The 15446-nt window shown below is 33.2% G+C and overlaps 1 protein-coding gene across 2 annotated transcripts in view; it reads left to right on the top strand.

Moving 5' to 3' along the window:
* Window positions 1-15446, top strand: part of SASS6 (SAS-6 centriolar assembly protein) — a 46481-nt gene that overhangs the window by 874 nt on the left and 30161 nt on the right. Inside the window, exons 2-7 of one of the 2 annotated variants that reach the window (XM_063106785.1) lie at window positions 4405-4465; window positions 6222-6301; window positions 6700-6804; window positions 7686-7857; window positions 8727-8792; window positions 9644-9763. In XM_063106785.1, coding sequence (XP_062962855.1) covers window positions 4405-4465; window positions 6222-6301; window positions 6700-6804; window positions 7686-7857; window positions 8727-8792; window positions 9644-9763 — 604 coding nt within the window. The remainder of the gene's footprint in view (window positions 1-4404; window positions 4466-6221; window positions 6302-6699; window positions 6805-7685; window positions 7858-8726; window positions 8793-9643; window positions 9764-15446) is intronic. The other variant, XM_063106786.1, reaches the window with a different exon arrangement.

The raw sequence follows: 15446 nt of genomic DNA, 5'->3' as shown, positions 1-15446 counted from the left end.
AGCTGTCTCTTGGCTTTTCTGAACGTTATGTTTCCTCATTTGTGAAACTGGTATAATCACATGCCTACTCACATGGTTGTAGTGAGGATGAAGTGTCAAAATGTATGTGAAAACTAAATGGTGTGGAAATGTAACATAAAAAATGACTTACTGAATTGCCAGTAAAATGAAACTATAGTATATAGTTCATAATTAGGTCCAAAATCAATTTGCAAGCCAGACAAGGATTTGGTACCAAAACCAGCAGCCAACTAGATCTGTAGGTCATTTTAGTTGGTCATTGTTTTGTGCTGTCCAGTATGGCAGCTACTAGCCACATGCCATTATTGGACATTTGAAATGCGGCTAATCTGACTTGATGTACAGTTAAGTATAAAATGCACATTGGATTTTGAAAACTTACTATGAGAAAAAGAACAAGATATCTGAATAATTTTTATATTAATGTGTTAAAATGGCAATATTTTGGGTTTATTGGGTTCAATAGAACATTATTAAAATTAATTTTACCTGCTTTTATTTTTTTAATGTGGTTTCTAGGAAATTTAAAATTAAATATATGGTGGGGCCGGCCTGTGGCTCACTTGGGAGAGTGTGGTGCTAATAACCCCAAGGCCATGGGTTTGGATCCCTGTAGAGGGATGGCTGGTTAGCTCACTTGGGAGAGCATGGTGCTGACACCACCACCTCAAGGGTTAAGATCCACTTACCGGTCATCGTTTAAAAAAAAAAAAAATTAAATATATGGCTCACATTTGTGGCCTGCATTGTATTTTTGTTGAGCAACACAGTTCTAGAATTATTATAGAAAGATAAAAGTAATGGGGCATCACTTCTGATTCCAGTATTGAAACTCCTAGCTCTTCTGCATTTAATTACATTGTCATCACTTTTAATCTTCTTAAAACACAATTTTAACCTTTTTATTCCTCCTGTTTAGAAACTTTTCATATATTCCTATGACCTATAGCAGGGATCAGCAAACTGGAATACAGGTTTGTTTTTGTAAATAAAGTTTTGTTGGAACATAGCCACATGCTCACTTGTTTATGCATTTGTCTGTGGCTGCTTTTGCACAACAAGGGCAGAAATGAGTAGCTGTGACAGAGACCTTATGGCCTGCAAAGCCTAAAATATTTTCTCTCTGGCTCTTTTCAGAATAGTTTGCTGACCCCTGACCAATAGAAAGAAGAACCCAGATTCTTTAGTTAAGTATTCAAGGCCAGTTCAGCTCGACAAATATTGCAAATGCCTTCGATGAACCAGGAACTGTCCAAGGTGCAGAAGATATAAAGCTCCCTCTTACTCCCACTCCCCAACAAAAGAACTATTTTCATTCTGGCCCTCAAGGAACTCACATTTTAATAGGGGAAATAAAAAGATTTTCCTTGGAGAGGCAGCATAGCACAGGTTAAAAATTGAGGCTCTGAAGCCAGATTGCTTAGTTTTAAATCCTGGTCCTGCTGCTTACTGTTTGATCTTGTACAATTAACTTAACTTCTCTGTACCTTATTCTTAAAATGATAATAATAACATCATGTACCTCGTGGGATTATTATGAGCATGAAATGCATTAATACAAGTGCTTAGGACAGTGTCTAGAGCATAATAAGCATTCACTAAACTTTAGCTATTAATAAAGTGTGACTAATCTGTAAAGTAATGTAAGTACCATACTAAAGTCATATAGAAAAAAGAAATTCAGCTGAGGACAGTGGTAACAATCAGGGAACTCTATCTGGAGGAAAGAATGCAAAATTTTGAATCCTGTAATTTGACACCAATCTGCCTTTTCAGTTTTGTTTCCTAACTCCTCTTTCCAAAATACTAGTCACACAAGAATTCTTGTTATCCTCTGAATGTACCTGATTCTCTCTCTCTACCATGCCTTTATTCCTACTGTTACCTCTGCCTTAAGTGCTTTTCTTTCATAACCTTCAAGGTATGTCTTAAATCCCTTCACTGTAAGGATTTTTCAGAATTGTCTAAATTGAAATTAATTACTTTTATTCATTCATTAGACAGCATGGTCTAATTTGGGCTGTGCAGTGTGACCTTCAGCAAGTATGTGCTTCTGTGGGCCTCAGGTTTCTCCTCTGTAAAAGAGATAATATTTACTTAAGATTATTGTTATTAAGTAAAATGATATATGTAAAGTACCTGGCAAGTACTCAGTAGTGTAGGTACTCAGTAAGTGTTATTAACCCTTTCCTCCCCTCTCTTGAAGCCCTGTAATACAATCAGAAGCAAATCTAGGGAAAAGTCATCTGATCTCAGTTTGAGGACATGGAAAATGTTTATTTTTGTTTGTATCCCTAGCACCCAGCACAGTACCTGGCTTAGAGTAGCTTTTATTTGTTTGAGAGTTTAAGTTCACAGCTACTGGATGGCAGAGGTGGGCTAGAATCCAGTGCTGCATTGCCTGATGTTTAAGATGCTTTTTATTTAAAAGAACACCCAGCCAAATCTAACTGACATGGAGGATATTATGTAGATTTATGCATAGTTGAGGGTGTGACATTTATTGAGATGAGAAATAGCACCTTTTATTGATTTGTTTGCTCTTATGACACTAACCATTATAATGGGAAAAAAAAAGATTTGTGATTTTAAATAGCATATCTGCTGAAAGCTCATATTTTTCTACAATACATTTCTAGGGGTATTTTTGTAGTAGACTTGGGGAATAGTTTTAATAGGTTTAATTTAATAGGTTTAATTTCCTCCTTTTTTCTCCCAACATCTAATGCATATAGGCATTTGAAATATATGCAACAATAGCATTAATATGATGGGTAAATTATCACAGTCATATAACTCTTCCAGAATTATGTAAAGAACACTTATTAAACGGATGCTGCTTTAATTTTTTTTTCAAATTTATGAAGTATGACGGAACTCTTAGAATTGTAAATCATTATAAAAAGTTAAGTATCAGCTGCAGTATTAATACCACCATGGCAGTGTATACTAGAAAAACCTTCAAAAGATGAAAGTCAAACATAATGACATTGTAGAGCTAAAAAGGCCCTCACAAACCTTCTAACTGAATTCACTTATCTTACAAATTAGGAAATTGAGGGTATTTTCCTCAAAGAAAGCTTAATTTAAGGAATTCGAATAGGACTGTAATCTATTTCACATACATTGTTCTAGATACTGGAAAAATAGAAACAAGACACTCTTGTTTTAAAAATAATTCTATCTTTGTGGTGTAGAGTAGTGCTTCTTGTTCCTTTTGAGATAACAGATAAAAGTTATGGTAGCATTTAACCTTGTCATATGAGCCAAGATTTAGCATCCAATCATATATATGTTCAATAAGAAATCTAACTAAAATGGTACATTTTAAACCAGTATCAAATTACAAATCAGAACATAAAAACATCCATACAGTTGAATCTAGCCTTGGTCAACTATTTCTAAGCTTTTCCATCAATACTCAGTTACTTTGGCTATACTTTTTACTTCTGTAGTAGGTAAGTGGTAGAATGTGGAAAAGGTTTAAAACAAATCTTGGGAAGAATAGCTTAAAAGTGAACAAGTTCTTTTTGTCAGTTTACTTTTTTTTCCTTTCACATCAGAGAAAGACCATTGTTACTTGATTCTAGCAGAATAGTTTGAAAACCACTGTGCAGAGATGTTTTTCACTAATTTTCACCTTTATTTTCTGAATTATTTTGATATTTTTGCTCAATTTGATTAATGTTTATAAGCATCTTTATTTATATGCCTCTGTTCAATACTGGACTTTTTAAGATGCAGCATGCTATGATCTTTCCCTGTCAGGGCCTAGAGTTACTCTAGGATAAGATAGATAATAATAAACTTGTTGTCAGTACTTCTGTGGATATATGGCGTAGAGGATATATTAAGCAGATTTGGTTTGTGGATATGAAAAACATTATGTGTATGCATAAACAAGAGTAGTGAATGTTATCTTGATTTTAAACATTTTAAACATTCAAGTATTCATATTTTAAGTTTTTAAAATGGAATCTCTTATAAATCAGTTTGATCATTTGAAATGGTAATTGTTTATATGTGAAAAGTTGTTACTAAATTGATAGTTTGTCTTTCAATAGATGCTATTTTATAATTAGGGCAGTAAGATTATATACCAGGCTAGTACTAGGCATACCATATCATTTATATCATTTAATGCTTACGTCCCCATTTCACAGGTGAGAAAAATTTAGCCTTAGGTTAAAAACTACTAGCTTACTTACTAGTGGGACAATAAGAACTTAAACTTCACATCTAGTGTGCTTTTCAAACATCTGTTCGTACAACCCCTGTGTAAAGTCTTGTAGCTTAAGACTGAAAACTTCAGTCAATACAAATGATAGTGATAACTCATTTCATGTAAATGTTTCTGATAGTTGGACATGTCTTTTCATACAGGAGAGTAAGTGTTAGAGTGAGCATTGAACTACAATCAGTTTCTAATCCAGTTCACAGAAAGGTTGGTATTTATTTATTTTTTGAAATATGATAATTTCTGTACATTGTAGGTAGTTATTTTTGTTCTTTAAGAATTTGAGATCTTTTGTTATGCCCATCTTGCTTTTTAGTTTTGGGCCATTTTGTAACTGTTGCAAATTTGGGGTGGTGGAATCTACTGAGACAACAACTGAAAGATAATTATATGTTTCTAAAGCACACACAAAGAATTGGGGGTTAGAATGACATTCTCCTTAGGTTTGTCCAGTGCACTTAAAAGTTCCAAGAATATATATTGCTGACCTTATAGAATTGTCATTTTCTGTTGTAAAAGTGAGAACAGATAAAGTACTGCAGGGAGATATTCTTGAATCTTTTACTTTACCTTTTGAACAGAAACATTTAGAGCATCAGCCATAGCTTTTTTCTTTGTTTTTTGTGGCTGCCTGGTATGGGGGTGTGAGCCCTTAGCCCTTGGTGTTATCAGCACCACCCTCTTCTAAGCAAGTGAGTTAACTGGCCTGACCTGTGTCATAGCTTTCCCTGAACGCATTCAAGGTCCTAGAAGTATTAGTAGTAGCTTCGTTTTTTTAAAAAAAGTAGCATTCTGGAGTGAATTTCAAGAAGTATTTAAGTAGAAACTGATTAAGAACAGGGCATTTTGAGGCAGAGCAAATACCCAGATTGCTAATTTTCCAGGGTAGAGATTTTATATTATGCTTTTTACATATTATTCTTTATGCTAGCTGGACCTCTCTGCATTTTCTAGGACTCCATTTTCATAAGTGATTTAGATTTTTCTAGGACTCTAGCAGTTCGTCAGTAGCTGTGAGAAGATTTTATTTCAAACTGATTCTTAACTTGAATGCTTAGTTCTTTATTAGTCCTCCATCATCTTGTAACTATGTCCTGTTTTCCTTGCACCAATATGAAGAAACTTCAGAAAATTTATGGAAAGATTGTAGATTTGTATTATCTTTTAATTCTATTTTCCCATGAATTTTTTGAAGTACTTTCGTATTTTCTGAAGTACATAATTTTCATGTACTTTTCTGTCAGCTTTAGCTGCTGTGATGATCTGCTGCAGTACAAATTTAATTGCCTGGGATGTGGTTTTTTTGAAAGGTACCCACTTCACTTGAAACTGAAAACAGATGGGGTTCCACGTCAGTGGCCACCTAGATAGAGTCGGAGAGAATCGGCCCTTTGGAAAAAGCTCTGGCATCCTGTCACCTGATACTTCTATCCTCTGCCTCAGTGACAAAAGATCCTTCCTTTTCTAGGGTGGATGATTATCATTCCTGCTGACATATTTGCCACTTTTGAAATGCCAGACCAGTTATCTTGAGGGAAACTGAAAATGTATTGACTGTGGTATGTGCAGTGGTAAAGAATATTTTTGTCATGGTTTCGTAGTGCAGCAAAGGCTGGGTCCAAATTTCTGTAAGCCTCTGATAGGATGATATTCCTAAACTTTCAACTCCTAGCATTTAGTTGACTTCTACAGACCCCCATATGGCTCTCAAGTAGCAGAATATCTACCCCTGTTTAAGATTGTAAATCTCTTAAGACTAATAAAAAACCAGTGCACCAGAAAACAAAACTACTTGAAGTATAACTGTGTTATTGGATCATTTTACTTCCAAGAAGGAAGAAATTACTCTAAAAGCTAGATCTACTGAGAACGTTAAAAAACAACAATCTTTCTTTTTTTTTGTTTTTTTGTTTTTTTTGTTTTTTTTGTCTACCACAACTCTTTTCAACAATCTTTCTTTTAGGATTTAGTTATCCGTCTGACTGATGATACGGATCCATTTTTCCTGTATAACCTTGTTATATCTGAGGAAGATTTTCAAAGGTAACTAAATTTTTTTCTGGTCATATGTTTAATTCAGGCATAAGTAAGTTTCTAAGTTTTTTCAGTGTCTTAATACTGTTCTCTTTGAAACACATACCTATTAGGAACATTTAATTATGTTGGGAATACTGGGCTATTTGTACTGTAATTATTCAGGATTTTTTGAAAATAAATTTTTCATGGATAATCAGAATTCTGCCTAAAACAGCTCAGAATTTTGAACTTTAACTAAATTTATTGACCTTTTCCGTCTCATTGAATAAGTTCTATAAAAATCCCTACCTAATTTCTTGGTTATAATGGGCATTCAGTAAATAAAAAAAGAATCTTTTAGGGTATTTATAATTAAAGATAGTAATTAGATTTTTAAAAAATTTCTTTTCTTGTCTTTTAAATAGTTTAAAATTCCAGCAAGGTCTTCTGGTAGACTTCTTAGCTTTTCCACAAAAATTTATAGATCTCCTTCAGCAATGTACTCAAGAACATGCCAAAGAAATTCCAAGGTAAGTTACATGAGGTCACTACATTATTAAACTTCTTTCAAGACAGGCTCTTTGAAGACGAGTTGATGGCAAAATATTTTACATGTACTAATATATAATGGAAATAATATTTAGGTTATAAGTACTCCTGTTTATTTTTAAAACTGGGATTACGACCCCATTAAATTTTAGAATTAGAATCAGAAACATTTATACCTTAATTTTCATGTTTTGAGAAAACCACCAAAGTTTTCTGAAATATTTAGCAATGTCAAGTATTTTTTGTAATCATCTTGGAAAAAGGGAAGAATAAGATTTTGTGTGTGTGTGTGCTCATTCATATTCTTGTGGTGCTAATACCTGATCCTTTCATTGTAAAGTTCACTGTCAGCCTTTTATTTGTTGGTTTCATCAATTGTTGATTGTTTGAATCAGTTTTTTCATTAGGAATTACAAAATGATAAGTTTGTTATTCTGTCTATGTTTATTAGGTATAGTTCTATAAAGAAGAATTTTCCCTCGTCAATGAGGTCTATTTGATTACTCTGAAATTTCATATAGGAAAGGATAAATGCTTAATTCTTACTTTCATATTATCAGAGTAAGGAGCTGGTACTGTACTTACTTCTGTAGTACTCACTGAGTTTTTGTTTTTAGTTTTTGCTTTTTTTCCCCTCTCTGTCCCCCCTCAGCTGTCTCTTGTGAACTCATGGACTTTTATGTATTCACTTTGTTTTGATCAGTGTTTATCTTATCTTTTACCATTGGGAGTCCTTTCATATTGGCTTCTATGTTTTCAATATACTTCCTTTCCTGATCTTTCTAAGTAGAGGAATTATGATTCAATGGAAGAGTTTCACTATCTTGTAAGTGTGTTATAATGTAACATTTTCTTTTTAAAGGTTTTTGCTACAGTTAGTTTCTCCAGCAGCTATTTTGGATAACTCACCTGCATTTTTAAATGTGATAGAGACAAATCCTTTTAAGCATCTTACACACCTTTCACTAAAACTTTTACCTGGGAGTGATGTGGAGATAAAGAAATTTCTAGCAGGCTGTTTAAAATGTAGCAAGGTAAGATTTAAATTTAAGTTATAAGTTATTCTTTTTAAATAAGTATCAAAGGTCTTTGATAAATTAATGGATAGATATATTGCCGTTAGTTTTTGTTTTCCAAATAAAGTTTTATAACATATAATGAATTTATTTTTTCCCTCCCTCCTTCCCCCACAAGAATTTATTGTTTTTCATTTAGTCGAGATACAACAAGGATAGAACTGGACCAGGAATAGAGAAGCTTAGGTCCCAGTATTTTTAATAATTTTCTGTGACCTTGGGCAGATCACTTAAACATTTGTGTCATGGTTTCATCAGCTGGTAGATATCTAGCCCCTCTTAAATGAGATAAAATATGTGAAAGTGTCTTGATAATTACAAAGTGGTATATAAGGTATATGGCACAAGGAAACAACATCGGGATGCCTCTTAAGAGTTTTTAGAAAGTCTTTTTAGTTAAATGCTGTAGATCAGTACATTTCAAAGTTTAATGGTATACAAGGGCCAGCCCACGGCTCACTTGGGAGAGTGTGGTGCTGATAACACCAAGGCCACGGGTTCGGATCCCTATATAGCTATGTCTGGTTAGCTTACTTGGGAGAGTGTGGTGCTGACAACACCATGTCTAGGGTTAAGATCCCCTTACCAGTCATCTTTTAAAAAAAAAAAAAAGAAAGAAAAAAAAAGTTTAGTGGTATACATATCATCTGGAGATTCTGTTAAAATGTAGATTATCATTTAGGAGGTCTGAAATGGAGCCTGAAATTCTGCTTTTCTAAAAAGCTTCCAGGATGATGCTGATGCTTTACTTTGTTACACTGAATAGCTTGGCTTCTGGGCTAGAGATGATTAAATTGTAAACTGCCTGATTTTATTTTTATAAATAGGAAGAAAAATTATCATTGACGCATTCACTAGATGAGATTACTAGGCAACTGAACTTCACACAAAAGGTAATTCAGATTTCATTTTGTCTTTGCAAGTCATCCAGATATTGGCTCTGAAATGCTTCTTGACTCAGGTCTAAGCTTTTGTGTATTATCTTTCAGAGCATGCCACCATTGAATTTCCTCTCCTTTTGCAATCCTTCCCTTACCAGTTAATTATCTTAATCTGATACTTTCTCTTTTAGATATTTTATTCAACGCAAACATTTTGTTTATCCCAAATATATTCCCTCCAGAACCTCATTAAATAAGATAATGTGTAGTATTTGTCACATATTAGTTCTCTGCTCCCTTTTTTTTCACCTCGTTCCTCTGTTGCTATCTTCTAAACCTTTCCCTTCCTTCTGTTATGTTTAGAATTAATTCCTTTCATAGGCTTAGCATCATTTCAATCATAACTACTATATTTTTGCCCCTAGTTTTTGAAATGAGAGCCAAAGTATCTGCTAAGCTTCATGGCTTCAGGCAGAAAATATCCCTGTACAACATGACCCTCTTGGGGACCATGTAACTGGGTTTTATGTATAATAGGTGGACTACTTTTTATGACCGACTTACTCAACCCTGGATTGCTTTACTTCTTAATGTCGGAGAGTATTGCATAGTGAAGAGCCAGATTTAACTAGAAGCTTAAATATAGTTAAACTTGGCCTGTAGGCCATTTTAGCTCCCAAATTGCCTTTATTCTAATCTTGATTTCCTCAACTTAAAAAAATCTGTTCAGGAAAAGGCTTTGGGTATGTCTTGAAAAGCTGCACATTATTCTTTAATATCCTCGCAAATATTGCTATGTTCTAGTCAGAAGTATAACATGTTCAGAAGACTGTCTTAATATTTTGTGTTGAACTCTAATACAGACATTATCAGAAAAAATCCAAGAATTAGATAAGTTACGGAATGAATGGGCATCACACACAGCAGCCCTGACAAATAAGCATTCTCAGGAACTGACGAATGAGAAGGAAAAAGCCTTGCAGGTAAGAATATTAAAGGAAACTGGAAAAGTAAAATTGCTGTTGGTCATTTTATTAATTATAAAAGTAATTTATGCTTGCTTTAAATCTTTTAAACATTACAGAAGTATATAAAATAAAAATTAAAAGTCTTTCTTTAATTTCCAGAGATACCCTATGAAGTCTTACTACCTAGGAGATAGTCTATAAACCTTTTGATGTGTGTTTTTCCAGACTTTTCTCTATCTATATGTAAATAATATGCAATGTATAAGTACTTATTTATAAATTTATAACCAAATTGTATAATTATAGCTGTATAGGTACACACATAGTGGGTTTTTGGTTTTCTTCTATACTAATGTGTCTTACTGGATATATTGATTGTAACTTTTTTTTCACTTGACATGATACTGACACATCATAAATGTCATTTTATATCAGTACAGATATTTATTTTTAGTGGTTGCATAGTATTCATTGTTTGAATATAACTTAAATTATTTAACTTCTTACCCAACTGGAGCATATTTAAATAGTTCAGAATTTTGTTTATTGCAAAACAGTACTACAGTGAACATCCTTTGTCCCTAGAAGTGAGATTGCAATGTATACATATAAAATATTGATGTATACTGCAAAGTTGCCACCCAAAAAGTTTGTACCAAATGGAATCTCAAAGATAGTGTATGAGGATACTTATTTCCCCATGCTCTTGACATTATTAACCTTACTCTTTGCCACCTGATAGTTATTAAGGTTGTACTTATTTTAATTTATATTCCTTTTTTTTAAGTGAAGATAAGCATCTTTTAATATAACTTTTGACTATTTTTATTTCTTCTCTGGATTACTTTTTAATATCTTTTGCTCCCTTTTTCTGTGTGATTATCATTTTCTACTGCTTTGTATTGTGGATTTCTTTTTTACTTTTTCTGTTATAGCTTTTTTAATATTCAATTTTATTTTTGTTTTTATATACTTTACTAGATGTTTGCTCCTAAGGGTATATAGCTTGATGAGTTTTTGTGTGTGTAACTTTCACCCAAATTAAGATTCAGAAAATTGTAGCATGTCTCTAGGGTCCCTTGTGTGCCTTCTCAATCCATATAAGACTCCCATGAGAGGTCATCACACTTCTGACTTCTGTCATTCATTAGTTTTGCCTTTTCTTGAATTTCATATAAATGGAATCATATAGTATGTATTTATTTGTGTATGGCTTCTTTCACTCGGCATAATACAGTATCTTTCAGATTCAACTATGTTCTTGTGTATTTCTTCTTATTGTCATGTAATATTCTGTTATTTGACTATATCGTTATCTGTTTTCCTGTTTGTATGTATTTGAGTTGTTTCTGGTATTTTACTATTATTATTAATTAAACTGCCATGAACATTCTTGTACATGTCCTTTCGTGGACATATGCACTCTTTTTTCTTGGGTATGTATCTAGGATTGGAATGGCTGGGTTCTAGTGTAGACATACGTTTAGCTTTAGTAGAAACTGCCAGTTTCCAAAGTAGGTATACCAGTTCACACTGCCATTCTGTGGGTGAGTAATAGTATCTCATAATAATGAACACTTTTTCATATGCATATTGATTACTTGAATATTCTCATGTGAAGTGTCCATTCAGTCATTGCCCATTTGAAAATTGGCCTGTTAGTATTTTTCTTATAGATTTGTAGGAATTCTTTGTGTATTCTGGACATAAATCCTTTGTCAGACATATACATTGCTAATATTTTTGTCTATGGCTTGCCTTTTCATTTCTTAATGGTATAAAGTAAGTATATAATACCTTACCTATCATATGTGTTATAAACATTTTCTCCCAGCCTGTCATGTGCCAATTACCAGGATCTTTGGCCTTGTACAATCCTTTTCATTTGAATGTCTTCAAATCTGTCAAACATTGCCTCTGGGGCCAACCCGGTGGCTCACTCCGGAGAGTGCGGTGCTGGCGCTCCTGCCGCGGGTTCGGATCCTATATGGGGATGGCCGGTGCGCTCACTGGCTGAACGCGATGCGGGCGACACCAGGCCAAGGGTTGCGATCCCCTTACCGGTCACAAAAAACAAAACAAAACAAAACAAAAAACATTGCCTCTGTGGTTTAAGGTTTCCTTTCGTGTTTGGAAAACCTTTGTCACCCCAAGGTTATGAAAAATATTCTCCAATATTCTAATATTTTTATAATTTTCATGCTATATTTAGCTCTTTATTTGGAATATATTTTTCTGGAATACAATATGAGGTGGGTTTTTTTGACATCAAGCAGTTGTTCCAATACCATATTCCTCCAGTGATTTAAAATACTACCTTTATTGTATACTAAATTCCTTTATGTATTTGGGCTTGTCTCTAGACTATTGTTCAGAACTGATATCTTTAGAGTTTTCTCATATAATGTAAAGATTTATTCAGGCCTTATTTGTTTAAAATAGGCTTATAGTTCACTCTATTTCCCTCCATCCCTTCTTTCCTTCTCTCTTTTTCTTTTACAGTGCTATTAAACAATGTTTTTGTCTAGGTATTTTACAGGTTTTTGCTGTATAAATGGGAGCATCCACTCCCCCACATCTGCCACTGTGGTTAAATTTTCTAACTGCTTATTGGTAGTGTATATTAATGTCATATCTTTACTAAATTTATATATGAATTCTAATAGTTTTGGAGATGATTCTCTTAGTTTTTCTGGAAGATATATAAACTGTAAAAAATAGTAGTTTGTCTCTTCTTAAGATTTGTGTCTTTCTTTTTTCCTTGTTCAAAAAAGTGCTGAATAGTGGAATCTTTTTCTTGTTGTAGTCTTTTTTTAATAAATGACTAAAATGTCTCACCATTAGGTGTGATGTTTGCTTTGCATTTGAGAGAGTTTCCTTCTCTTCCTTGCTTCCTAAGAGTTTCAATCCGAAGAGTGCTAAGTCAAATGAAATTGTTTTTGGGTATCTAACTAAATAATCATATTTTTCTCTTTAATATAATAATGTAATAAATTATAACAGTAGATTTCCAAGTGTTGAACCATTTTAAAATTCATAGAATAATACTTAAAAATAGTCACAGGAATTTTTAATTCACTATGGATCAATTCACTAATATTTAATTTAGGATGTTTGTATTTATACTCATGAGTGACATTGGTCTGATATTGCCATTTTCCCCCATCTTACTGTGCTTATTACAATTGTGGGCTATGGACTATGGTATTAGAATTATGCTAGCCTCATGAGATGAATGAGAACATTTTCTAGTTTTCTCTATGCTTTGAATCAGTGAAATAACAATTATCTATTCTTTGAAGGTTTGATACAATTAGGCTTTTAACATCATTTGGATCTGGTGCCTATTAGAGGCATTCATCTTTAAGTTGTTTCCCCATTTATTCCATGATGATTGTCTGTTTGAATTTTCTGTTTTTTCTTGAATTAGTTTTGTTAATTTATTTTTTTTATTTTATTTATTTATTTTTTTTGTGACCGGCCGCACCGCGCTCAGCCAGTGAGCGCACCGGCCATCCGTACATAGGATCCCAACCTGCTGCGGGAGCACTGCTGCGCTCCCACTGCCGCACTGTCCCGAGTGCGCCACGAGGTCGGCCCAGTTTTGTTAATTTATATTTCCAAAAAAGCCATGCATTTCATGTGTGTGTTTAAGTGTATTAACTACAATATCGTAATACTGTCTTTTGATTTTTTTAAATTTCTATCATTTCTTTTATGTTCTTAATTTGTGTTTTATGAGACTTGCTGGTTTGTCTGTTTTTTAGTGTTTTTGAAGAACCAGTTTTTCATTTTATTAATTGTATACTCTTTTTTCCTCCTATTTCATTAAATTCAGTTATTTACTACTTTTTTTTTTTTTTTTGGCTTCATTTTCAAGCAAGTTAGGTTCTAAAAGTCACTTCTTAAGTGTATTTGTTTGTAACTCCAAAGTGACTGAGGGATTTGTTTGCATTCTCTATTGCATTTTATAATAGGATTGTCAAGCAGTCTTTTGGGACATTAAAACCAGGTCAACATTTCTCTTCTTGCTGATAGATATTCTATAAGGCAGTGGTTCTAAAAGTTTAGTGTGCATGAGAATCACCTGGGGAGCTCGTTAGACTAGATTGCTGAGCTCCATCCCCAGAGTCTATGATATAGTAGGCCTGGAGTGGAGTCTAAGAATTTGATTTCCTAACAAGTTCCCATGTGATATTGATTATTCTGGTCTAAGGACCACAATTTGATAACCACTGCCATGAAGCACTGTTTCCCAAATTAGACCAATTTTGTGTCTGTATAGAAATCTGTTGGGGCAGGTAAACTGTCTCCTCCCAATTTTGAAGATTTTCCCAAATGTCATAGGGAACACAATAACAAATATATTATCTGCCTTTGCCACTTCTCAACTCAAGTGGACATTAAATCTGTAGTACCATCTTAGGGCATTTGCAAAGGTAGGGCAAATTTGATTCATGTGTATTTTGTTTTTCTTTATGTTTGTACTTATTTCCCATGTTTTCATCAAATCTCTACATTTTAATTAATTAATTATTTATTTATTTATGGCTGGCTGGTATGGGGATCTGAACCTGTGACCCTGATGTGGGAAGGCTGTGCTCTAACCAACTGAGCTAACCGGCCAGCTCCCCTACATTTTAAAATAATATACTGAATAGTTTTAATTATTTTTACACCAATGTCTCTTTTTTGTAGTATCTTCTTTTCTGTGAGGAAAGTTCTAGCAACAAATAGAATAACTCATCTTCCTTTTGTTTTATGTATTATTTTCTTGATTCTGACTTCTCTATTTATTCAGTTTTCTACTTCATAGAATTTTCTACAGATGTTTGTTTTCCAATTCTTATCATTGTAAGTCCATCCCGAAACATATTTCTCACCTAATGTTTATCTAAGACTATTGTATGCTCTTCTGATTAAAACCTCTATAGAATATTGTTTTGATAAATATTGACTTCACCTCTACAAATTCTCCCTTTTCTATTGAGCTCTATTACTTTGCTATAATTTTGAAACTCTCTCTCCAAAGATTATTTTTTTCCTTCAGAATGAAAATATTTTTCTTATATATTTTTTTCTAAAAATATTCAAGTGATTTAGAAATGAACAAAATAGAAAATATAAACTTCATAATTCTAACCCTTACACTTTTCTTTTCTTTTTTTTTTAAGACAGAAATCCCAAAAGTTCTGATGATCACTGGTATAAAATCAGTTTTGTATTTTCACTGCCTTTGCCCTCTTTTGCTTTTAGTGTCTTTGATTACCCTCTTAAACAGTTACAATTAGCATCTTTACCAGCTTGCTCTTTTTTTTGGTCTTGATTGCTTCTTCAGTGTTTTCTTCTCAGGTTGTATATTCAATTTTATATGGACTCCTTCCTGTTTTTTCTCTTTTGTTCCTTCTCTCCTTTCCAGTTTTCCAAAAATGAGGGAATTTCTGGAGTAGTAATATAAAATTCTCAAAGTATCTTATGAGAAGGACACTCTCCTGCATTAGTGGTAGGAATTTTGAATAGGTACAACTTTTCTGGATTGCAGTTTTAGAACGTATATCAAGATTTATACTTGTCTATATTCTTTAACCTATAATCGATCATAAGGAAATAAACTGAATTTTAGGTGTATGTCTGTGTGCAAATATATTAATCATAGTTTTATTTGTAATTGTGAAAAATTAGAAACTAAATGTCCATA

This window comes from Cynocephalus volans, chromosome 8, assembly GCF_027409185.1.
Source record: "Cynocephalus volans isolate mCynVol1 chromosome 8, mCynVol1.pri, whole genome shotgun sequence".
NCBI lineage: Eukaryota > Metazoa > Chordata > Mammalia > Dermoptera > Cynocephalidae > Cynocephalus > Cynocephalus volans.
Note: the sequence above shows the minus strand (reverse complement) of the source record. Positions and strands in the feature narration are given on the sequence as shown.